This window comes from Nicotiana sylvestris, chromosome 12, assembly GCF_000393655.2.
Source record: "Nicotiana sylvestris chromosome 12, ASM39365v2, whole genome shotgun sequence".
Taxonomy (NCBI): domain Eukaryota; kingdom Viridiplantae; phylum Streptophyta; class Magnoliopsida; order Solanales; family Solanaceae; genus Nicotiana; species Nicotiana sylvestris.
Genome location: NC_091068.1, coordinates 154,986,355 through 155,014,291, shown reverse-complemented (window position 1 = coordinate 155,014,291; position 27,937 = coordinate 154,986,355). Strand labels below are relative to the sequence as shown.

The 27,937-nt window shown below is 37.1% G+C and overlaps 2 protein-coding genes across 2 annotated transcripts; one reads left to right on the top strand and one right to left on the bottom strand.

Moving 5' to 3' along the window:
- Positions 1 to 290: 290 nt before the first annotated feature.
- Positions 291 to 21,701, top strand: LOC104213350 (pentatricopeptide repeat-containing protein At2g17033). Its single transcript, XM_070164709.1, has 3 exons — positions 291 to 479; positions 18,671 to 18,774; positions 19,439 to 21,701. Exons 1-3 carry the CDS (start codon positions 291 to 293, stop codon positions 20,538 to 20,540), a joined length of 1,395 nt encoding a protein of 464 aa, XP_070020810.1. The 3' UTR covers positions 20,541 to 21,701.
- Positions 21,702 to 21,980: 279 nt separating this feature from the next.
- Positions 21,981 to 27,076, bottom strand: LOC104213352 (mechanosensitive ion channel protein 6). Its single transcript, XM_009762847.2, has 5 exons — positions 25,556 to 27,076; positions 24,567 to 24,690; positions 23,728 to 24,021; positions 23,171 to 23,373; positions 21,981 to 22,572 (listed from the first exon to the last, which is right to left on the bottom strand). Exons 1-5 carry the CDS (start codon positions 27,067 to 27,069, stop codon positions 22,284 to 22,286), a joined length of 2,424 nt encoding a protein of 807 aa, XP_009761149.2. The 5' UTR covers positions 27,070 to 27,076; the 3' UTR covers positions 21,981 to 22,283.
- Between the last annotated feature and the right edge of the window lie 861 nt (positions 27,077 to 27,937).

The following is a 27,937-nucleotide window of genomic DNA, read 5'->3' as shown; positions in this document are numbered from 1 at the left end:
GTTCATCAAGAGAAAGTCTCTGATGATCTACACAAGATTGATGCAAAAATATCTTGGGATCCAGAACTACAACACATGATTATTGAAGATGAAATAAATTTTGCGCCATTGTTCGAGATAACATGTTTCAAGGAGCAAGACGAAATATCTATTGGTGGCATTACTCTACAACCTATACGATGTTCAATTGGAGTTTAATGGGAGTACAAGTCTAACTATAAGGCAACTCGAGAAGTAGATGATTTCAAAGTAAAGAAAAATTATATTGATGATATTTTGGAGGGATTACCATGGTTAAAGACAAATCATATATGGCCAATATTGAAGGGAAACTGATGTTAACTAAAGACGATACTCGTGACTTTGTTGATGCAACATATTTTAGAGAATTGGTGGAGAATCTAAAGTACTTGACTTCTACACGGCTTGATGTTACTCATGGCATGAGCAAGTTTGAAGATCTTGGTTTAAGGGAGGCTGTTGGAAATTAAACCAAGATTAATTAGTATTTCTAAGTAGTCTAAGATTTGATATTTGGTAGTTTATTTAATTCATGCCTTATTAGGATTTGTTTTTACCAATTTTATATTGGAATAGGTTTTTGTTTTGAATATTATAAATAGGGGTGCTACTACATATTTTCTAGCATGGAGAGGTAGCTACGACATATGAGAGATTCAAGAATTTATGAGTTGCGCAAAAGCCTCGTACCAAGTTCTTTCTCTAATTTAATAAATTCCTTATATATAGTTTTTGCTAAATTTCTTGTTTGTGCCTAAATTGTTCCTCGTGATATTTCAACTTATGATACAAATGTAGCAGCAAGAATAGCACAACGACACCCAATTAATAAAAATGCAATACTCGAGGCCACGGCTGACTTCTTTATTTGAGCTAACTTTATGACAAATTCTCCCATTGCCATGCTATAAATACCTGCAAAGCCAGTAATGATCATGGTTTTAACATTTTCTTGGACAATGCCAACGCCCATCATCAAGGATGCTACTTAACGGCTTGTATGGATGGTTATTCTGTATTGTTTCATAATGTATTGTACAATATTATGTTATATTGTATTATATTGTATTGTATCGTTTTGATGTATACAATATTTGGATAGATTGTATTGTTTGCCGTCGTTTGATGATGTCATGCACTAAAAATATGAAGAATAAACTTGCAATATTATATAAAAAAAAAGAAGTAAGGTACGGGGTAGAATTATCTATCTATATTATTATAAAAGCATGAATAAAAAGTTGGATTACAAAAATAACCTTTTAATATTAAGCATAATAACTCACAATAAAAGGACATAATTGGAATTCTAGACATTAACCTTGTAATCCTATTAGTTTTAGGACATAATACTATACATTAGAAATTCTACATGATTACCTTTAGGAATCCTACTATTATAATTATTTTCGGGCATCGATATTAGATATTAAAATAGATGTGCGTTCTAGTGAAATATAATTATTGTTGCAATTCATAAATTACTTTCTTTGTAGTTTTGTAGCTTTAGGAGAGAGACTTGTGACTTTAGTTATGCTATATAATGACCTAGATACATGCATATATACACGTTTGATTTTCCAAGTTAAGGTGAAACATATTATAGTTATATATTTCGTACATAGTTCTAATAAGGAAGTAATTTTATAAGGTTAAAATCTTAATCAACTTTAAAGTCCTAAATATTAGGATTTATTACATAGTTCAAATAAGGAACGATTTAATGAATAAAATTTTAGCTGATTGCTAAATCCAAAATATTAAGAAAATGATTAAATTACAATATTGTCCAATGTAAACTCTATTTTTAAAGAGTAAAAAAGGTTATATTGCCAAAATCCATTTAGAAACAAGATAGTATATTTTATTATAAAGGCCGATTATTAAACAAAAGAACTCATCGGAAAAAAACATAGTTGTAATAACTTTTTTTGGACTACAATAATTTTTATGTTAATTTTTTTAATAGTTAATATTTTAAAATTAATACAATCTTGTCTATTAACTTCTTATTTAAAATATGTAGGAAGGTTTAATACAATCAAATCCATAAGAATCCTTCATATTGATATGTCACGACCCCAAACCCCGGCCGTGATGGCGCCCAACACAATGCTAGACAAGCCCGACCAATTAACATCTCACAATCTCTTTCTTTATAATTCAATACCAATTTTTGGGATTTAATACCAATTTGATATAAATAGAAGTATGAATTTTAACAAATGAAATGTGCGGAAACCATAATCACGAAAAATCTCTATAAAATAGCCCACTGATCCGGTGTCATGAGTCTGAGCCTCTAATACAAGGTTTCAAACAATCTAATACAGAAATATATCTAAAATGTGGAATAATAAGTGGAGATAGAAGGAGAAATCCGGTCTGCGAACGCCATGCAGCTATCTCGATAACTCCAATGAATACCGAATGGCAGGAAAGCTCGCTCTATGCCTCAGGAATACCTGTACCTAGATACATGGTGCAGGGAGTAATGTGAGTACTCCGACCCTGTGAGTAATAACAATAAATAATGGCTGACAGTATAAAAACACGTAAAGGCACTAAGCAGTTCTATACCAAAACAGTAAAATCGTTTAAGCAGCAGTGAATGAGGAAATCATGTGAAATTCTTTAAACCAGGTAAAACAGATATAATCAGTATAAATCAGCTCCTCAAGCATTTCAGTTCATTTATTCGTTCTTATCCTCAGTTCTCAATTCATATACTTCTCACGATAACCGAATCAATAAATATATATACCGCTGCAGTGTGCAGCCCGATCCGTATATCGCTGTGGCGTACAGCCCGATCCATAATAATAATAGTCGACTACGCTCGGGGTGTGCAGACTCCGGAGGGGCTCCTTCAGCCCAAGCGCTATATAATTGTTGCGGCGTGCAGCCCGATCCATATAAGTAATTGTTGCGGAGTGCAGCCCGATCCATAATATGTAATTGCTGCGGCGTGCAACCCGATTCATAATATAAATATCCTCACTATTGGGTCCTCGACCCCTCTCAGTCATTTAAAAATCACAGCCTATCAGGCATAATGTACGGTCGGGATCTGAGCCCTCATATCTCTTCCTATTTATGATTAACATTTCAAAAATCTGGTTCATATCATTCTTAAACAATTGGAAACATGACTGAGGATATAAATTCTTTAACAAAATAAGTGAGGAAAATCAGTCAAACATCCCCTAAGGGTTCTACAGGTCGGCACAAGGCCCCAAGCATGGCAACAAGCCCAATTCACAATAATAAAGTATATGTCTCAATCAAAAATGTAGTAAAATATCATTCGGGATGGACCAAGTCACAATCCCCATAGCATTGAACCTCACGCTCGTCACACAACGTGTATCTCAACTTAGTATAGCACTACGTTGTGCAAATCCGGAGTTTCAATCCCTCAGGACATCATTTAAAATCATTACTCACCTCAAACAGGCCAAAACTCTAGCTCGCTATGCCCTTGCCTCTCAAATTGGCCTCCACGCGCGTCGAATCTATCCAAAATCATAACGAATAAGTCACAATATGTTAAGGGAGAATAGCCCAAGCGAAAACATTCGAAAAATATCAAAAATCTCGAAATTAGCAAAACCTGAGCCCCGGGCCCACGTCTCGAAATCGGGTAAAATTTACATTTTCAGAATCCTTATACCCTCACGAGTCTAACCATACCAAAATTATCCAATTCCGATACCATTTGGTCCTTCAAATCATCATTTTACATTTTTGAAAGATTTCATAATTTTCTTCCCAAATTCCATCCCAAATCACGAATTAAATGATGAATTCAGTGACAGATTCATGTATTCTAGCCAAATCTGAGTTAAAATCACTTACCCCGATGAATTTCTTGAAAAACTTTCGAAAAATCGCCAAAATCCGAGTTCTCTAGGTCAAAATATTAAATAAAACCCAAAACCTCGTATTTATAGGTAGCCCCTCAGATTTCAGCTACCGCGGGCCGCACCAAAACGACCGCGGTCCGCGCAAGCCAGTGCGGCCCGCGCAAACACAACCGCGGCCGCACAGGCCTTTCTCTGCAGTGATAGGATTTAGTATTTTGGCCATAACGTTTGCCACATATGTCCAAATTTTGATATCCTTACCTTTATGGAAACTAGAAACGATGGGCTACAACTTTTGTTTTTGAATCACCTCAAAATTCTTTGTAGATCAAAAGATATGAGCTTCCGACGTTGGACTAGCGGGAAGGTTCTTCACCGCGGCTGCGCCCACTTTTGTGCGGTCCGCGCGATGCCTACCGCGCCCGCGCCCGCTTTTGTGCGGTCCGCACAGCACTCACCGCGGGCGTACTCATTTTTGTGCGGACCGCATGGGTGAGTTCTGGGGCCTGCAACCCTCCTGGATCTGCTGCAACTATGATTTTCGGCCTAAAACATCCCGGAACCTACCTGGGACCCCCGAAACTTCAAACTAATTGTACCAACACATCCCATGACATCATTCAAGCTTGTTCAACATTTCGAAATGCTTCCAACAACATCAAATCACCAATTTAACATAGGATTCAAGCCTAAGAACTCCAAGAACTCTTAAATTATGCTTTCCATCAAAAGGTCTATCAAATCTTGTCCGAATGACCTGAAATTTTGCACACACATCCCAAATGACACAACGAAGCTACTGCAACTCTCGGAATTCCACTCCGACCCTATATCAAAATCTCGCCTGTCAACCAGAATTTGCCAAAATATCAATTTCACCAATTCAAGCCTAAATCTTCTCTACAACTCCAAAACCCATTCCGATCGCGCTCCTAAGTCACAAATCACCTCTTGAAGCTAACCGAACCATCAGGACTCACTTCCGAGCCTTCTAACACATAAGTTAACATCCGATTGACTTTTCCAACTTAAGCCTTCTTAAAAGAGACTAAGTGTCTCATTTCTTGCCAAATCCTCTCCGAACTCGAACTAATCAACCCGATCACATAAAACACGGATAACGAAGCGTAAAGATGCTAAAATGGGGGAAACGGAGGGGTACTCATGAGACGACTGACCGGGTCGTCACATGATAATACATTACCACTCTATAATATTCAATACCAACAAAAAAGTAATGCTAAACGGACTGCATAAAGCGTTGAAATTGAGAAAAAAATTCGGAAGATAATATATTATTATAGTACATCTGAATGGTTTCCTACTCAAATAATAATTTTTTTTATTATCAATTTTTCGTGTAATATAGAAAAATATACCCAATTATTAAAGAACAACTACGAAATTTTTTACGAATATAATGTGTGAGAAAAGAAAGAAAAGGTTGGTAAGAATCCATACCATTAATGATTTTACAAACATAAAGATCTAAACGTAGAATGTCATCGATCTTTTTACTCTTTGAAAATAAAACTTATGGTGGATAAAATTATAATCACGGTTGAATATCCAAACATGAAATGAACTAATATTAAGAATATAATTCAACAGAAAATAAATTATATTTTATGTTAAAACTAAACAATCAAATCTTTCAATTAATTATTTAGCAAGAGAATTCAATTAAATTGTTTAATAAATCATCATATGAGTAAAATAATTTTTTAAGTTACAAAAATCTTAGGGTACATAAATTTATTCCATAAAAAGTGTATTAGAGATTAAAAAAATAGATCACAAAGTAAAAGAGATTAATATAATATTAAGAAGGCCATACAAGTGTTTGAGGAAGCACAACTAAAGCTAAATCCTAAACAAAAATGAGCTTTCAAGACTATATTATAAAAAATTGACTCTGGTATAGTGGGATTATCCTTTGTAGATGTCTCCAGTGGAATCGAAATAATATTTCTATGTCATGCATTACTTGCAAATGTCAGATCAAGAGACATGATATTGTTAGTAATAAGAATAAGTGGTGTACTAGCAACGATTTTATTATGAGGTCGTACAACTCACTTCAAATTTGATATATCTCTTCAAATAACTGAATTAATCATCATAAATATCAAATCAGAGCAATAATGCTAAATTTATAAGGAAGACAAAAGTGATAATATGGGATGAAGCGCTTTTGGTTAAGCGTCATACGATTGAAATAATCACCCACAGTTTTAGAGATATGATGGATATCGATGAACCGTTTGGTAGAAAAATAATAGTTTGGGAGGTGATTTCTATCAAGTACGATCAGTAGTTCCAAAAGTGACCAAAACATAATTTGTAAAAGCTAGCTTGCCAAAATTATACTTATGACCTCAAATGAAAAATATTCAAATGAAAAGAAATATAATAGTAAGAATAGATCTAACATTCAGTGACTTCTTGCTTCGTATAGGAAACTAAGAAGAGCATCCAATAAAAGATGATTTGATTCTACTAGAACACTTGGTTATCAACCCCAATAGTAATAGTAGTGCATTTAATAAGGAAAATATTTTCATCATTAGATTAAAATGCAATTTGTGCATATTACATGATAGAAATTAAAGAGCTTTCTTAGCTAGCAGAAATGAATATATTGATTAACTAAATAAAATGTTGATTGCTAAGTTTTATGGTAAAAACAAAATATTTTTCAAGTCTAACTTAGCAGAAGATGATACCAACAATAACTACCAAGAAGAATACTTAAATACTTTAATACCAAATGGCCTTCTACTATATATGTTTGTTGTCAAATTTATTATTTCTTACATATGTTAGTGTCGCCATGTATATAATAGACTAAGTTAAAAATGATCTTCCATTGCATATAGGTTGATTTTGAAGAAAAATATGTCCGTCATGCTACTGAAAACTTAGATTCACTAAATAGCTTATATAATGGTACACATATGGTATATAGAAGTTTGTACAATAACGTTGTCACGATCCAAATCCCAAACCTGGTCGTGATGGCGCCTCTCGTGAAGACAAGGCAAGCCAGTCTAACACAATTCATCCTTTTAAACAGTTATTTAACACAATTATAGTACAACATGGTTTAATAATACCAAATACCGGAAAATATAGATAAAATGTGGAAACCCAGCCCGACATAGCCCTAACCGGGGTGTCACAAGTCACGAGTATCTACTAGGGTATAAATACGACTGAAAGCCTGGAGTGTACAAATACAGACTAATGAAATGAGGAGAGAGAAAAGCAGTGTTGCGAACGCCGGCAGCTACCTTGCCAAACTCTAATGACTCTGCCTTCGATCAGCCAAAACATACCTGAATCTGCACACAAGGTGCAGGGAGTAATGTGATTACTCCGACTCCGTGAGTAATAAATATAAATAACGGCTGAAAGCAAGAAAACACGTACAGGCACAAAGCATTCTATACAGAAGCAGTGAAATCACTTAAAACCAGTAAATCAGTGAAGTATCAAATGAAATCTCTTTTAAAACAATTAAAACAGGTAATTTGGCAGTAAATAACAAGTAGAAATCTGCCCCTCAGGCTCAGTATCAAAATACAAGTAGAAATCTGCCCCTCGGGCACAGTATCAATCATTCAGTACAGTATCAGCCCCTCGGTCTCACTCTCAAAACAGTATCAGCCCCGCGGGCTACCTCACAATCACTCATATCAGCCCCTCGAGCATAGTATCAATCACTCAACATAATGGGTACCCGCGCTCACTGTGGGTGTGCAGACTCCGGAGGGTCCCCTTACGGCCCAAGCGTTATATCAAGCCACCTCGTGGCATCATCACTCAGCATATCCTCACATCACTCAAGCCACCGCGTGGCATATAAAGTATCATAGGCCCTCGGCCTCATATCACTCGGCCTCACATCACTCAAACCACCGCATGGCGTATAAAGTATCATAGGCCCTCGGCCTCATATCACTCGGCCTCACATCACTCAAGCCACTGCGTGGCGTATAAAGTATCATAGGCCCTCGACCTCATATCACTCAGCATATCCTCACATATGGCCCTCGGCCTCACTCAGTCCGAAAATCATCATAAGCCCCTCGGGCATTTGTAAAATAGTAGTTCTCAGCCCAAAATATCATTTAGAAATATCATTTGAGTTTCAAATCTGTATAAAAGTGGTTGAGTTTGTAAAATAATAATCATCAACAGGACTGAGTTTAAATATAAGTCAAAACAGTAAGGAAATAGTGATAAAAATCCCCGAAGGGTTCAAATAATTGGCATGAAGCCCAAATATGGCAAACAACCCAAATCATGATGATAACAAATAAATTTCAGTAAAATACGCAGTAAAATCATCAATCGGAACGGACCAAGTCACAATCCCCAGTAGTAAAAGACCCCGCGCTCATCATCCAGCGCGTTTCTCACCTCAATATAGCACTACGATGTGTAATCCGGGGTTTCAAACCCTCAAGGCATCATTTACAATCATTACTCACCTCGAACCGGCTAATTCTCTAGCTCGCGATGCCTTTGCCCCTCGAATTGATATCTGAATGCCTCGAATCTAGCCATAACGATTCGATTCAGTTAATAAAAATTATAAGAATTAATTCCATATGGAATTCTACATTTTTCATCAAAAATCTAAAATTACACTCAAAATTTGCCCGTGGGGCCCACATCTTGAAACCCGACAAAAGTTACAAAATATGAAATCCCATCCAACCACGAGTCCAACCATACAAATTTTACCAAAATCCGACAACAATTCGGCCTCCAAATCTAGAATTTTCGTTTTTGAAAGGTTTACAATTTTCTCCAATTTCTTCCATTTGATTCACTAATTCATGATGAAAATAACCATGGAATCATTAAATATAATCACTTTTAGATATAGAACATTTACCCCAATCCATATGGTGAAAATCGCTTCGAAAATCGCTTCAATCCGAGCTCCATAGCTCAAAAAATGGGAAAACTCTCGGACTCCCGAATTATACATTGTCCAGGAATTTTCGGGGTACTGTTCATACGTTTTTACTATTCACGGTACTGTTCACGGGGTACTGTTCATGAGGTACTATACACGATACTGTTTCTGCAATTTTCTGCAATTTTCCCTAAGTCCGAAATCACTCCGAGACACCTCCGAAGCACTCCCGAGCCCTCGAGGCTCCTAACCAAACATATACACTAACTCAACAACATCCTACGAACTTAACTGTGCGATCAAATCGCCAAAATAACGTCATATACCATGAATTAAGCTTTAAAATCCAAGAATTCTTTCAAATTTCATAAAACATCAAATTTTCCATTTTGAGTCCGAAACACGTCAAACGACGTCCGTTTTCAACCAAACTTTACAGAAAGTGCATAAACCATATATAAGACCTGTACAGGACACCAAAACTAAAATACAGGCCCGATATCATCACTTTCTAATCAAATTTCATTTCCATTTTCCTTAAATATTTTCAAAAAATAATTTTACTCAAAAATTCATTTCTCTAGCCTGGAACCTTGAAATTCGATGATTATTGTTCCTATGAGTCACAAATAATGATACAAACATAGACCTTCAGTCGAAACTCAATTCGGATCTTATTTGCTTAGTTCAATACCCATTTAACTCGTTAAACAATTAACTCATGTTTAGTGTCAAAAACCCAATCGCGACTTGATGAAATTAGACCAAACTTTTCAGATCAGTCCTATAATTCATTATCAAAATTCCAGAAGTTTCGAAATCAAATTTTGATCTCTAGAACTAAAAATAGACCTTTGGATCATTACATGCTTATGCTCAAAATGGCAAAATCTTCCAAACACTCTTCCAAAACTTATCCGAGCCTCATGGGACCCCGACCAAAAATGTCAACATAATTCATAACATCATTCAAACCTGCTCCAATCATCAAAACACCTCAAACAACATCAAATTACCCAAAACTCATCGAATTCAAGCCTAAGTTTTCAAAAACTTCCGAAATACTCTTTCGATCAAAAACCCGACCAAACGATGTCCGAATAACCTGAAATTTCACACACACATCACAAATGACATAATGAAGCTATATCAACTCTCGGAATTCCATTCTGACCACTATATCAAAATCTCGCCTATCAACCGGAATTCGCCGAAATACTAACTTCGCCAATTCAAGCCTAATTCTACACCGGACCTCCAAAACCAATTCCGATCACACTCCTAAGTCACAAATCACCTAACAGAGCTAACCAAATCATAAAAATTCCAATCCGAGATCAAATACACATAAGTCAAATTTTGGTCAAACCTTTCAAATTTCAAGCTTCAACTGAGAACTGTTCTTCCAAATTCATTCTGATTAACCTGAAACCCAACCCCAATGATTTACATAAGTCATAATACACCACATGGGGCAAGTAATGCCCAAGAACTGGCGAGCGAAGTGCAAAAGCTCAAAACGACCGGTCGGGTCGTTACATCCTCCCCCACTTAAACACACGTTCGTCCTCGAACGTACTCAGAGTTGTTCTAAAAGCCAATCAATAGCTGAATAACTTTACCATGCATATACCCGGGGGTGATCCTATATTACCCTATCTCATATAGGTCTGATAACACAATGTAACTGAACTTTCACAATCCAACCTAGCACATAAACGTTAGAACCACATTTCCACTTCTGAAATCATCTATAAGATCAGAATCTCACATCTATACTTTGAATAAGTCCGAAAAAGCTGTATTCTCCCATACCTGCATCGTTAGGTGCAATTATATGACATACCACATAACTCAAACATATGTAGAGATAAATTCCATTCATAGCAGTTGTACGCAACAACCGAATACAGGTAGAAAATCTCTTATCAACTAAAGTCTCATTCCAGCACTTTCATATACTGCCAATGATAATGAAACACGCAATAAGCCATAACCATTTCCCAGATCAACCATTCATGAAGCCACTTTTTTTTTTGGCAAATACCAAAGCAAATTTCTGAGCCGAACCTCGATATTATCCTTCCAACATGTTGAAATCGAATCCATTGTATTCATTGATGATCCCAACGATCTCATCTAATTCAACACAATTACTCTTCCCGCTCGACTTCCATTATGAAACTCCGATAGAACCACACCATAGGTACCTATAACCAACAGATCATAATGTCTCACAACACTGAAAGGTAACGCATAGATCTCCATAATTGCTAATAGCTCAAAACAACCGAAGCAACACATTCTTCGCCAACAGCAACTCGAAGTCAACAAAACCGTCTTGATGCCGGACACATATCCCATATTGGTCTACCAATGGACCATACATCAACTCCAGTTACACACAACCGATAAATAATCCTTCGAAGGTCCACAATGACTGAATCATAGCACATACTAATATCTGACTAACTTACCCATATTTTGCCATCCACAACCACAATCTAACCTGTATATGAGAACTCCTAGTCTCCAAGTCCATAAAACACATGAATTACCATATCTGATCCCAATTCTGACTCTCATATATAACTCACCTCTAGTACCCAATCACTTCACGAGAGATACAAAAACATTCTTCTGTGCCACCAAGCAAACTCGAATATCAGCGGTCAATCTAGCCAGAAAGTGCCGCAATACTACTGAAGTGCCATCCACTTTATTATGTTACCCTTTTTTTGAACATATACTATCGTCAAATCACTTCTAATTAGAAATATCATTCCCTTAACCATCTAAGGCTACCCACTGCCTAAGAGTTTTATGAACTTCCTTTCAGAACTGAACTGTAACTCTACACACGCAAATCTCGATCCTCCACTACATACCGCACATACCATACCATCCTGGTATAACATGAGAACTTCATCTCCCTTCCGAGCCACACGAATCTACGTACTCAACTAATCAAGAACTTTCCATTGGTCCCATCTAGAAGAAAAGTCACTACACATCCCATGCTCTGCATGCCCATAGAAAATATATATCTCCAAACCGCGGTAAAAACCATCAAGAACTCTCCGAATTCCCTTTGCACAAATCAGACCTGCCAAGACTGAATCCTTCTAACTCGGCCAAGCTAAGAAAGCCATCAAAACCCAAGAGCATTGCTGCAAAATACTTGTAAGAGCTCATTACCTCGAACACGCACAAGGAGTTAATCATATCCTTACCATACTGATTGGCGCAACTATCAAGCTATTCCATCTATCTGATTTCCCTTCTGATTCATTTTCAACTTGATATTCCCTCTTGCTGTAGCACCACAATTCCTCAACCCAGGCTCACTACACGAGACCCAAGAACAAGACCACACTATCTAAGACCCATAAGCCGCTGAATACTCTCTCAAATATTCCCAGAAACACCACATTCCAGAATACTTTACTCTGAAGAACTTCCTGTGAATCTAAATCAGTTACCTTTACTTTCCTGATACTGATACATAGAATCCCATAATTAACATAAAAATACCACAAGTCTTGACCTCTTCCAATGAAAATACAGTCTCTAACACATACACAACCTTAAGATACCCGATTGTTCCACATTCCATGTAGAATCCTGAACACATTAGAACCATTCTCGAAAGTCATTCACTCTTATTCAAACTGCAACTTACCTGACCTAACGAACAAAACTACCCGTGCCTCATTGGCACTCTGATACCGCAAAATGTGACCTCATTCTAATATAACCAAGCAATTTCTTGCTCTATGCACCGAGCATTCGTTACCAACCACAACTCAAGTCATTCCCCGATTCTCGTACACCCATAAAGCATAACATAAACTTTATTGAAATTTCCTTTACTCGAGCCACAACTGATTTACAAATACGCCTCAAACTGGAACCATTAGAGCACATAACCGTGCAATCAACTATTCAATAGCGGACTCCCCCACTTGGCTCGAAGCCATAGATCAACACACGCTCAATAACTCATAACGATTATACTCTATTGATGCCATGATACCATAATGAGATTAAACTCAAATCTTTTATAAGCTTGTGAAAACACAGATCATCTAGAATTTTAACTCTTCTGCAAATCTCGCATTCCACTCTCTCAACAGTTACACCCACTCACTAAGCGACCCAATTTAAGTTGCAACACATATCCTTCACTCGCAAATCTAACAGACACATAAGGATCGTACAACCTTAGAACACTTCGCATGAGATAACCCACCTTCTTCGCCTTAAACTAACATTTATGTATACCTTCCACCGTCATAACCATTACGAAGTCACTTAGTCTTCCTGAGTCTAAACTCATACCGCAACATGAAATTTACTTCACTCCCAACTAGGACACATGAAAAGACTCTTTGCACACCCATAACTCGGGGCTATACCTTAAATCAAGATGGATACATCTCGCAGTACTAACATACTCATCACATAGTTATCCAGCCATCACTCCCACTAATAGGGACACTACCGAACATATAAGTTCAAAAATACTTGCTCACACAATCAGCACCTCGGTGCTCAAGCCATAGGCAAAGATCCGGCCTCAAGTCCTTCAGACTAGCCCAACATCAACTTACAGAGATCACATCTCGCCCCTCGATCGGGGAATCACAAGCCATCAAGGCATATATAATACTGAGCGCTCATGTGCATGCGAACACGTGGAAGGAATTTGAATAATTAATTTTAAAGCTGAATCAAGGACGCACGATAAGAATTCAAAATGTGAATTTTTCCTAAAGGTTCCGCAGCCTCTCGAGGATAAATACAGACGTCTCCATACCGATCCGCGAGACTCTACTAAACCTGCTCATGACTCATGAGACCTATGTAACCTAGGCTCTGATACCAACTTGTCACGACCCAAATCCCGAACCTGGTCGTGATGGCGCCTCTCGTGAAGACAAGGCCAGCCAGTCTAACCCAATTCGTCCTTTTAAACAGTTATTTAACACAATTATAGTACAACATGGTTTAATAATACCAAATAGCGGAAAATATAGATAAAATGCGGAAACCCAGCCCGACACAACCCTAACCGGGGTGTCACAAGTCACGAGCATCTACTAGGGTATAAATACAACTGAAAGCCTAGAGTGTACAAATACAGACTAATGAAATAAGGAGAGAGAAAAGCAGTGCTGCGAACGCCGGTAACTACCTTGCCAAACTCTGATGACTCTGCCTCCGATCAGCCAAAACATACCTGAATCTACACACAAGATGCAGGGAGTAATGTGAGTGCTCTGACTTAGTGAGTAATATATATAAATAATGACTGAAAGCAAGAAAATACGTACAGGCACAAATCATTCTATACAGAAGCAGTGAAATCACTTAAAACCAGTAAATCAGTGAAATATCAAATGAAATCTCTTTTAAAACAATTAAAACAGGTAATTTGGCAGTAAATAACAAGTAGAAATCTGCCCCTCGGGCTCAGTATCAAAATACAAGTAGAAATCTGCCCCTCGGGCACAGTATCAAAATAACAAGTAGAAATCTGCCCCTCGGGCACAATATTAGTCACTCAGTACAGTATCAGCCCCTCGGGCTCACTCTCAGAACAGTATCAGCCCCGCGGGCTACCTCACAATCACTCATATCATCCCCTCGAGCATAGTATCAATCACTCAGCATAATGGGTACCCGCGTTCACTGTGGGTGTGCAGACTCCGGAGGGTCCCCTTACGGCCCAAGCGCTATATCAAGCCACCTCATGGCATCATCACTCAGCATATCCTCACATCACTCAAGCCACCGCGTGGCATATAAGGTATCATAGGCCCTCGGCCTCATATCACTTGGCCTTACATCACTCAAACCACCGCATGGCGTATAAAGTATCATAGGCCCTCGGCCTCATATCACTCGACCTCACATCACTCAAGCCACCGCGTGGCGTATAAAGTATCATAGGCCCTCGGCCTCATATCACTCAACATATCCTCACATATGGCGCTCGGCCTCACTCAGTCCGAAATTATCATAAGCCTCTCGGGCATTTGTAAAACAGTAGTTCTCAGCCCAAAATATCATTTAGAAATATCATTTGAGTTTCAAATCTGTATAAAAGTGGTTGAGTTTGTAAAATAATAATAATCAATAGGACTGAGTTTAGATATAAGTCAAAACAGTGAGGAAATAGAGATAAAAATCCCCGAAGGGTTCAAATAATTGGCATAAAGCCCAAATATGGCAAACAACCCAAATCATGATGATAACAAATAAGTTTCAGTAAAATACGCAGTAAAATCATCAATCGGGACGGACCAAGTCACAATCCCCAGTAGTAAAAGACCCCGCGCTCATCATCCAGTCTCACCTCAATATAACACTACGATGTGCAATCCGGGGTTTCAAACCCTCAGGGCATCATTTACAATCATTACTCACCTCGAACCGGCTAATTCTCTAGCTCGCGATGCCTTTGCCCCTCGAATTGACCTCTGAATGCCTCGAATCTAGCCATAACGATTCGATTCAGTTAATAAAAATTATAAGAATTAATTCCATATGAAATTCTACATTTTTCATCAAAAATCCGAAATTACACTCAAAATTTGCCCGTGGGGCCCACATCTCGAAACCCGACAAAAGTTACAAAATATGAAATCCCATCCAACCACGAGTCCAACCATATAAATTTTACCAAAATCCGACAACAATTCGGCCTCCAAATCTAGAATTTTCGTTTTTGAAAGGTTTACAATTTTCTCCAATTTCTTCCATTTGATTCACTAATTCATGATGAAAATAACCATGGAATCATTAAATATAATCACTTTTAGATATAGAACACTTACTCCAATCCATATGGTGAAAATCGCTTCAATCCGAGCTCCATAGCTCAAAAAATGGGAAAAATCTCGGACTCCCGAATTATACACTGTCCAGGAATTTTCGGGGTACTGTTCATACATTTTTACTGTTCACGGTACTGTTCATGGGGTACTGTTCATGGGGTACTGTGCACGATACTGTTTCTGCAATTTTCTGCAATTTTCCCTAAGTCCGAAGTCACTCCGAGACACCTCCGAAGCACTCCCGAGCCCTCGGGGCTCCTAACCAAACATATACACTAACTCAACAACATCCTACGAATTTAACTGTGCAATCAAATCGCCAAAATAACGTCATATACCATGAATTAAGCTTTAAAATCCAAGAATTCTTTCAAATTTCATAAAACATCAAATTTTCCATTTTGAGTCCGAAACATGTCAAACGACGTCCGTTTTCAACCAAACTTTACAGAAAGTGCATAAACCATATATAAGACCTGTACCGGACACCAAAACTAAAATACAGGCCCGATATCATCACTTTCTAATCAAATTTCATTTCCATTTTCCTTAAATATTTTCAAAAAATAATTTTACTCAAAAATTCATTTCTCGAGCCTGGAACCTCGAAATTCGATGATTCTTGTTCCTATGAGTCACAAATAATGATACAAACATAGCCCTTCAGTCGAAACTCAATTCGGATCTCATTTGCTTAGTTCAATACCCATTTAACTCGTTAAACAATTAACTCATGTTTAGTGTCAAAAACCCAATCGCGACTTGATGAAATTAGACCAAACTTTTCAGATCAGTCCTATAATTCATTATCAAAATTCCAGAAGTTTCGAAATCAAATTTTGATCTCTAGAACTAAAAATGGACCTTTGGATCATTACATGCTTATGCTCAAAATGGCAAAATCTTCCAAACACTCTTCCAAAACTTATCCGAGCCTCATGGGACCCCGACCAAAAATGCCAACATAATTCATAACATCATTCAAACCTGCTCCAATCATCAAAGCACCTCAAACAACATCAAATTACCCAAAACTCATCGAATTCAAGCCTAAGTTTTCAAAAACTTCCGAAATACTCTTTCGATCAAAAACCCGACCAAACGATGTCCGAGTAACTTGAAATTTCGCACACACATCAAAAATGACATAATGAAGCTATATCAACTCTCGGAATTTCATTCTGACCACTATATCAAAATCTCGCCTATCAACCGGAATTCGCCAAAATACTAACTTCGCCAATTCAAACCTAATTCTACACCGGACCTCCAAAACCAATTCCGATCACATTTCTATGTCACAAATCACCTAACGGAGCTAACCAAATCATAAAAATTCTAATCCGAGATCAAATACACATAAGTCAAATTTTGGTCAAACCTTTCAAATTTCAAGCTTCAACTGAGAACTATTCTTCCAAATTCATTCTGATTAACCTGAAACCCAACACCAATGATTTACATAAGTCATAATACACCACACGGGGCAAGTAATGCCCAATAACTGGCAAGCGAAGTGCAAAAGCTCAAAACAACCGGTCGGGTCGTTACAAACATCATACATGCAGAACTTATGATACTGCTCAATGTGCTTCTAAGTATGTGTTTATTCCCGAATTCAACTTTTGTCTTTCGAAACTAAAGAATATCCTTTTAAATTTGTTTGAAAATAATTTTCAGTATGTTTATGTTTTGTAGTTATAATAAATAAAGCACAAGGACAAACATCCTAAATATTGAACTATATTTACCACAATATATTTTCTTACATGAATAACTATATTTTGCACTTTCAAGAGAGATATCAATATAAAAAAGTGTTCGGTAAGATACTATCACATTAGATAACTTTATACCGCAATACATAATTATCTACTTAACATCACTAAAATTGATCATTTATGTAAGTTCTGATGATATCCTTTCATTTTGAATTCACGTATTATGCTAATGTAACAATATTTTTCGTCATTTAGATGATTGTTGTAATATTATATATAAGATTTCTCTCATTAATTAAATTCTATTGTTCCTTCATAACAAATTAATATTTAAACCATCACGTGCTATTATTAACGTGCAACACACGTTTATAGATACTAGTTATATAAAAAGGTAGGGTAAAGGATAAAATAAAATTATTATTTAATATAATAAGGAAGGGCAAGATGAAAGAGAAAAATAAGGTAACGATGCGATCACACAAAATTTGTCGTTCTATAAAGTGACACTTTTCATCGTTACGTAACAACGAATTTGACGATGCGATACAACAAAATTTAAGTAACAATCAAAATAAATATCGTATTTAAAGTAACAATACGATACAATACAATATGTGACAGCCATCCAAACAAGCCGTAAACATTGATTACTGCATTGGACGACACCTCACAATCTTCTATTGGCACTAAAAAATAGAAGTGTGTGTCTTCCACAAGAAAAGCGGTTAGTTATGGCATTACATATCCCTGTACAATTAATCCGCGCACAATTTTCTCTAAACCAAACGACCCCTAAGTTTCTTAACATAGGGACTCAATTGAAAATTACAACTAGATTAAGGACAAAACTATATAAACACAAGAAATTTCTATCAACAGTTAACTTCTTAAGTCTTAACGTAATACTCCCTTCGGTCCAAAATAAGTAATTTTTTGGCCTTTTATTTGTGGTCCATAAGTATTTTTCCAGATTTCAAGAACGGATTAATTATTTTTTTCCTATATTGTCCTTGGAGTAAATAGTATTGGAGTATGTGTTAGGATTATTTATGTGAAGAAATAGTAAATATTAATATAATTAATTTCATTGCTAATTAATATTAAAAGATGAATTTCTTAATTTACACGAAAACAACTAAAAAATCATGGACCGTCGTCATAGTACTCTTTTAGCTTAGCGTACTATCATTTCATAACACAATAAGGACAAATTTTGGTTAACTATAGTGCAAAACCATTTGGAAAAATTTAGGGGCAAATTTGTATCGTTGCCATTTTACACGATAGATTCGATTATTTATCCAAAACGATGATCGGAAGTATCCTAGTTCCGGCGCCGTTGACGCTGCCACTTCACCGGATAAGCCTCTGGAACCGTCACGCACAGTCAGGTAGTCCTCGTTGCTCATTAAGCAAACAAGGCCACCGCTTTATCTCCACCCTTATCGCCACCGATTCCGACGATATATCCGCTACTCACCGCTTGCTACGGAAATTCGTCGCTTCTTCTTCAAAACACGTTGCTCTCAGTACTCTATCTCAGCTCCTATCTCCTACTACCTCTAACCTTCGCCTCTCTTCTCTTGCCCTCCCCGTACGTCTCTCTCTTATCATCTATTTCAGTTTGTCCTTCTCATTGATTAAGCTAAGAATGATACGCTGCCAAGCGAAATATGTTTGCAGTTATATTATTTTGTATTTCAATGTTTATACAATCAGATTAACTTATTAGGTAATTAAAGTATAATTTAAGCTATATATTTTGTCAGTTCAAGTAAGATGTGCGCTATGAGGTCATTTTTAGCTGTTGTAGAAGGTAATATATCTTATTTTCAAGATTACACATTACCTTGACGGTGTATGTAACTTAAAAGTATTACACAAAAATCTCTGGATAAGCATTAATTAGTAATCTGGTAAAAATGTTAACTAACCTACTATTTAAGGTTACAATTCACTGATAGTGTAAAATAATTTCACTGTCAATGTATAAAATTTATATCTATTCCAGTTTCCTACTTAATTTCTAATACAATTAATCTGATTGAATGCAAGGCAAAGTGTTTATTTGCAGTTGTATTTGGAAATCAGTGAAGCGTCATGGTTTGATTGGAATTCGAAACTAGTGGCTGACTTGGTTGCATTGCTTTACAAGCTAGAGAGATTTGATGAAGCTGAAACCCTAGTTACTGAAACGGTTTCTAAATTGGGAAGCCGAGAACGAGATTTGTGTAGTTTCTACTCTCAGTTGATTCATTCACTATCTAAGCAAAAATCGGAGAGAGGAGTTTTGAATTTTGTTACAAAATTGAAGCAGGTTATCTTGTGTTCGTCGTCTGTTTATTTGAAGCAACAAGGGTATGCCTCGATGGTGGATGCATTTTGTTCTATTGGATTACCGCGTGAAGCTGAGGAATTCATGGAAGAGATGAAGGAATTAGGATTGAAATTATCAAAGTTTGAATTTAGAGCTCTAGTTTACTCATATGGGAAATCAGGATGCTTTAGCGAAATGAAAAGGATTGTTGGTCAAATGGATGGTCTGGGACTTAAATTAGATACAGTTGGTGCGAATATGGTGCTTAATTCATTTGGATCTCAGTACGAGCTTTCAGAAATGGTGTCGTGGCTCCGAAAAATGAAAGCTTCAGATGTTCCATTTTCTATCAGGACTTACAATTCGGTGTTGAATTCATGCCCCACGATTAGTCATTTGCTGCAAGATCCAAAGAGTCTTCCTCTTTCTCTGGAAGAGTTAATGGGCAATCTGAATGAGAATGAAGCTGGTTTGGTGAAGATACTGGTTGGCTCATCGGTTTTGGAGGAAACAATGCAGTGGAACCCTTCAGAGTTGAAGCTGGACTTGCATGGGATGCATTTGAGCTCTGCTTATGTGGTCATATTACAATGGTTTCATCAGCTTCAATGCAAGCTTGTTGCTGAAAATCGCGTTCTTCCTGCGGAAATCACAGTGGTATGTGGGACGGGAAAACACAGTGTTGTTAGAGGAGAATCCCCTGTGAAAGGGTTGATCAAGGAAATACTGCTACGGGTGGGATGTCCACTCAGGATTGATAGGAAGAACATTGGATGTTTCATTGGTAAAGGAAAAAATTTCATGGAGTGGTTATCAAGTTACAATGCCACTTATACATGAAAGGATATCCCGACAGCGATAGGTCTACATGTTGAATCAAGAAAGATGTTACCACAACGGATTACTACAAGAAGCTGAATATGTTCAATTGAGTTAATACCTATCAATCTAGTTGGTATGTTTGAAAGTTGAGACACGATCATCTGATATCCTCAAATGTGCATTTTGCCGTCATAATCAGTGAGGTAGCTGATAAGAAAAAAGGTAAATCATTAATTGTTGCGGCATGTAGCTTTTTGTTGAACGGTCATCTTCAGCTATTGAAGCATCTAATATTTTGCTGCATATTGCGAACTGTTCAAGCATTTAATATTTGGTTATTGGCCTAATTACCTGTTTTTTCACAATGGCAAAACGCCTGCAAAGAAGTCAAAGAAACAAATCGAGCTGCATCGCAGTTCAGAAGTAAGCAATGACAGCGATTTGCATCCAAACTGAAGTGGAGAAACAAATCATAGCAAGATTTCCTGTTTAAGAAATATATGAATTTATTACTCTTGCAGGGTTTATGAGCAAAATCTTAAAGATCAAGGTCCTTGTTTGGGTGGATTATTCATAATAGAGGAGGACAAACATGCCGGCAAAATCGATTTGTAGCATAGATTGCTCATACCTAACCAATCACACCAACGTTTACTGCTCCGTGGAAAAAAAAACGTTGGGTTGCAAAAACATTGTCATTTTGTCTCGTGATGGTATCCAAAAAACTCAGCAACATCCACCTTTGTGCAAAATTGGCGAGACCATCCGTGGACCGAGGAGCGGAGTAATAGTCGAGGAATATCTGTAAGTTCTTCTGTTCAAGAAGAAGGAATTCTAACCAACAAGTAAGACAACGAGCTTGCGCACTACAAGATTTAATGATGGTGTAGCTCCAACCCGAACAATTGTGTACAACCGTGCTTCAATATTTCTGATTGCCGCAGATTTTACGCAAGGTCAGCACAGAAGTTATGTCCATTATTTTATCCTTGGTATGATAGTTATATTAGATCAATGATCACCAGGTGGAGAGAATCTCTTTACTAAAAGAATTCAGGCAACTGAATGTAATTCACTCTACTAAACTACTTCCTTCTTGCGAAGGCAATATTCATTCAAGAAGACTTGCTAGCTTGCTGCTAATTAAGAGAATTCTCACTTCAAAGTAATGTACCAAAAGCTGGCTCCTATTTGAATTTATCATTACAAGAAAATGTTGCACTATTTTAGCCTTGTCATTAGGTCCGTTCAAAAATATTACACGATCCTCCAATATGACAATCCTACTTGATCCAATCCATTCCTAATTGCACGTTGTTTAGTAGGCGCGAATAGATGTGTGCCTTTGTAGCAAGTATAGTAGGCAGGGATAGGTGTGCATCCTCGGTAGCATATAGAGATGCACTAGTCACTTTTGGCTCAAATTCTTTTATGTAGTTGCATAATTTAACCAAAAAAAAAAAAAAAAATAGTAATATATTTATGCTAATTTTACCTTGATTGTCACAAACTGGATGAATGTGGGTACTTTGTACCTAATTCCTTGATCTGCCTATGTTAGAACTTAGAAGGGAAAAACTTCTAATTATAATAACCTTCTCTACTTTAAAAAGTGGAAAACAACTTATGCCGAGGCCATCCAGGGCAACACCAAAAACCCTGTGGCATAATGTCCTATACTAATAAAAGAACACCAAAAGTGAAGCTCTCGCATTTGGAAATTGGAGCATCTGCAAGCCAATTCCGATGAGATTTTCTTGCTTAGTTCCCAGCAGTAGGCCAAGTTGAGGGAACCCTGTTGGAGGTAATGGGAGGCATACCGCGGACATTGATGTCAATGGGATACAGTCGATATTCAATGTCTAGCTCTTTGAAAATCTTAACCATTTCCTCAATCAATTGAGCTCTTCTGAGCCATTTCTCTCCCATATCCTGATGGTTCATTCTATGTCTAATCCATACAGACATTTTCAACCTGTTTAGGTCTTCCAGGTTCATCAGTACAACTGTAGGAGAGGGATACCAGTGGTCCTTCTTGCTCTCAATATAACTGCAATAGCAAGCCACCAAAATTATGTCAAGTCATAACTCAATATCATCTAATTTTCACTATTATACAAATTCTTTTAACTAATAAAACTTTTATTTAACGGTGTTAGGGCTAGCTTGTGTGCACCTCGATTATCCACCTGGTATTTGCTACCCCACACCAGTGCGAATATTGGATAACTTTGCCTACCAAGACAAAGTTACCAATACATGTACTGGTGGGAGATAGCAGGTACTTGGTGGAATAGTCAAAGTGTGCTCAAGATGACCCGGGGACCATTTAGATTAAAAGAAAAAAAATAGCTTCTCTTCAGCTTTTTTAGTTTTTTACTTTTTCCCCTTTTCTTGCTAGGTGGATATACACATGAAAACATTAAAAAAGGAAAGAAAGGGGCATCCATCTAAAGGCCAATCAAACATCCTTTTCGCGACATTATGTCACGAAATTCATATGCGGCTGGTGCGTTCTTTCTTTTGAATTCTGTTACTCTAATGTCTTTTGTCAATTAAATATGTAAGTAAAGTTTTCTACAAACCTGTTGCAAAGCATTCGCAGAGGTGATAAAAGATAATATTGGATGACAAGAATAAATATATACCTGGTTATTCTTTGTTTCACAGCAGCAATTTTATCTGCTGGTGTAGCAATGTGGACAGTAAAGTCAATCGAGTCTCCCATATCAGGACTACGGTAGTAATTGCCAATAGGTCGAGTTGAAAGAGTACTATTTGGATACATTATCTTTTGGTTGTCGAATCTCAGAAAGACGGTAGTTAAAATGTTCATCTCTTCAACAATCATCTGAAACACAAAAAATTATACATATCAGGCCTTGCTAAACACATAACTACGCTAAAAAGCGGTACTAGATTGTTTTAAAAAGAAATGGCACCTATCTATATTTGGAAGACCTTTATATTTAGACTTTCCGTTTTACCCTTAATGGCATTGCTCTTATAGCCAAAAAAATATAATGAAATATTTAATACCACAAGTTCTAAGATTAATCTTGTAATGTGAATTACTTAAATTTTGTGTCAAGTCAAACACTGATATAAAAGATGAAACAGAGGAAGTATTATGTTTGAATAGAAAGGAATGAACAAATAGAGACATAATTAAAAGGAAAAAGGATCAAGAAAGTATGCTATATACCTGAACTCCATCAACCTCACAACGATCTCCCACGTCAAATGGATGCATTACAAATAAGAAGATGATGGATTCAAATATGGTTTTGCAAGTGTTTCCAAATACAAATGCCACAACAACAACCTGAGAGCTGACGAAGAGCAAGAACTTGCTGGTCGCGATCCCTAAAATTACAAGGCAGATGACCAGAATGATGATGCTAACTAAAACATTCACCATCTGATGAAGTTTGTTCACAGCTGTTTTTGTATCATTTAGCGTCAATGCAAGTGCCCTTCGTTCTCTAAAAGCATTCACCTGCAGAAATTCAAGGATAGTCGTTTGATAACGTGGACATAGACAACTATTGATAGAGTGTTGGAATTCAAATTAGGCTAGCTACCACTTATTGTAAATGGAAGAAGAGACTAACAAAATTCAAAGGAAGAAAATTATAAGGCATAAGGAGGATGGAAGAGGGAGATAACCACTGATAAATATTATGAAAAACTCCACCATTACAATACAAGTTCAACATTTATAAACATTTTAGGATGATTCAAAAGACACCACCCTGTAATAACTCAACAGAAAAATGAAAACATTTAAGGGATCGTTTGCGGACTAAATTATCCTGGGACTATTATCCTGGGATTATAATCCCTACACTAATTTTAATCCCAAGTTTGATGGGATAAATTTAATCCCACACCTTAATATCCCACCTTATTCCACGTACCAAACGACCTCTAAGTTTATTATTTCAAACAAAGAGTATGTAGAAAAGAAAAAAATATGTGCATAACTTCATCAAGAATTAATGAGCAGAAAGCAATAGTTATTGCATAATATGCATTTCTTACCACCCAGCTCTTGAGTGATGCTTTACTGATCTTTTCTCTGTCTGGTGATCCTTCCACAAGATTCATAGTCTTCAAAGCCTCTTCTTCTCGCAAGAAACACCTCAAGTCGTCCAGGTAGATGAATCTGTCCGAAGAACAAAGTTTTAGACAATTTTACTGAAGTGATATGATCATGTGACTGCTATTTAAGTAGTATATGATTCTTTGTGACATGAGTAATAAGTGTACCACAAGATAGAATAAATCAGGTGATCTTTATTCAGCATAAAATATGGAAAGGTGTTATTGATCAGAACAGTAAGGGCTCGTTTGGTAGGAGGGATAAGGACTAATTAATTCCGGGATTAAATTTGAGATAGGTTTATCTCACGTTTGGTTGGGATAAAATCGCGGTATAACTAACTAATTCGGGGATTGTAGTGTTATTTTTATCCCTACAGGAAGGTGGGATAACAATCCCGGGTTATCTTGTTTCCCAACCAAACGACCCCTAAGTTATTAAGAATAAAAGTCAAACTACAGCAGGTCACAAAACCAAAGTATACACTATACAATTAAAAAAAAGGGCAACCCGGTGCATGAGCCATTCCGTATTCACGCATGGTACTGGGAAGGGCCGCACCCAAGAGGTGTGATGTAGACAGCCTACCTTAATGAAACATTAGTGACTGATTTCACGGCTCAAACCCGTGACCTATAGGTTACACGGACACAACTTTATCGTTGTTCCAAGGCTCCCCGTCATACACCATACAATAGTAATTCCAAAATTGGGAATCATTTCAGGAACTGCTAAATGTTATTGCCACAAAGTAGGTATTTAACAAGAATCAAACGTGAAGATCAGAATATGATGAAAATTACATAGAAGTATCTTTTTTCCTATTGTCTTCCATTATGTTAATTGTATTAGCATAAGAGGGGGATCAATGCAACCTCAGATTTGGACTAATATGTCTGACTGACTGAGCGTTTATGAAATTACTTACTTGGATCGAGGCTTGGCAACGTTTCGGAATATCTTCCTGGCTGCAACTTTGGCCTCATATTCACTTCTAATCTGTGTCGTAGACTCATCCTCTTGTTTGGTATCCAGTATTTGCTCATCCAGCGTAGATATTACCCCATACCTTACTATTTTAATCAATCTCTTCATATTCCAAGCTGAAATATTCTTGGGGTTCAACTTATGCAAATGATCAATTGATATCCCTTGGTTCTGTTCATCTGGATTTTTTGACAAGGGACCAGAAATACCAGAAATCGAAATGCTTACTGTTCTTGATGGTTTTGGTGTTGGCGTTTGTCCTCCATTAACACTTACGCCCTTGTTACTACTGTATTGAGGAGCAATCGGGGGCCTAAGTTCTGCTGGTAACTGTGCCCCTGCAATATTCTGCAGCTTCCAAACTTCAGCCAATGTTCTGTCCTCTTCTACTTGAGATCGATGAATTTCTATCAAAGGTGGTCCTGATAGTGTCTCAATCACATATTGATTGAACAACGATTCTTGAATTCGATCAAAGAAAGTGCTAACATGAAATGAAGATGCTAGCACTTTAACCATAAGAGTTTTCACTAACCATAACATTGTCCCAATTAACATACATATCATCAATTTATTAATATACCCTAAAAACTTATTGTTCTCATCAACTTTCTTGTCAAACATGAAGTGCCACGCAATTAAAACGAGGCCTAACCAAAGACAATTCTGAACAGGCTTTCTAACACCATAAACAAAATATAATACCCTTTTTCGCAACAGAAAATTCCTCTCAATGAAGAACACAACTAACCGAATCACCCAACCGGATAACAATCTCCCACATATTAAAACAAGAACCAAAACCTCCCATTTCCACAAATGGAGTCCCCTGAATTCTTTCCTCTTCAATAAAGGGATAGCAAGTGTGCATATTAAAGCTGTCACAATAATAACAAGACTTATCCATTGCAACAGAGTCCAACAATCAACTTTGTCCTTTTTAAATTCATCCGGAAGATCTTCATCGAATAATGGATCATCGTCTTCCTCCTCTGGTGGCTTTAGCATCCCAGAAGCTCTTCCTAACAATCCAGATCTTATTTGACCTGATTTTCCAATTTTTCCTGATCTCCTCTCAGGTATCTCAGGCGGGTCAATTAGTCTTGATTTTGTCTTTGCTCTTCCTAACACGCTCGCTCTTCTCTGAAATGAAGTGCACCTTAGCACCTGATCATTATCACCAGCATTGGTTTTAGGAGTATAGTAAGTATTGTTGCTGTTATTACTATCATCTGGAGGATTATTAATGTTCATCGTCCTTCTTCGGCTAAGATACTTTGGTTCATCGGGTGTTGCATCGCTAGTTTCACCTTCATCAGTCGAGCAACATTCATTGTCATTATAGGCTTGGTCAGGCTCGATGTCAACCACATTACTAGGTGGTGACGGAGCCTGAAATGAAACTCTTAGATCCTTTGACGTCGTATAACGATGATTATTTATGTTGTTGTTCATGTTATTGTCAACAGATGGAAAATTTAGTGGACTGGATCCGGCAGCGCTATCATTATCAGGTTTTGGATGATTCCTCAGTTCATCCATATCCAAATCCATGTCCAATGTCATTTCACAACCAACAGCTCTCTGTTTATTCAAGAACTGTCCGATTAATTTCGAGGGTGGATCTTCAGGCATGTCCTTAATGCCACGTTGGATTGTCGCGCCATTGTTTTGAGGCCCGCTATTCATCATATCCTCTCTCCAAAATTCATAACTTGTCTCATGCCATAACATGTTACGTTCGCTTCCATCCCGAGTGGTCCTTTTTTCTCCGCCATCAATCTTGACAATGACTTCGCGACGATCATTAAGATCAATGGATGATCTTGTTGTCAACGAGGAAGAATTGACGGACGAAGAAGCAGAATACGGGGTTTCGGGGCTTTGATGAGAGAGGATAGGTTGGTTTTCGATATCGTGAGGAACGGATAACTTTTTCGTATGTTTATAGGAACTATGAGGTTTAAATGATTTCTTGAGAGATGAGGAAAGTTGATCCATGCCTTTGTTAGATGATTAATATGAAATTTTCTATGTTATTGATGTTTCCTCTAATCTTTCAGGTTGATGAAGCACATTTTTGGATGAAATTTCAGTTATGAGATGCTGTAGTTGGGAAACATTTAATGTTCTAAATTCCCATATTAAATGTAAGTTTGTGTTTGTGTTTGTGTAAATCTAATGACGTGGTTTTGGACAATTATGGTATTGGAAAGGAAGAGAAAATTAAAGAAAAGGGAAAGAGATTAAGGGAAACAGAATCACAGATGGGTTATGTGACGATTAATTAGGAGGTAAAATACGGCGGGCTTTGCGTTAATGT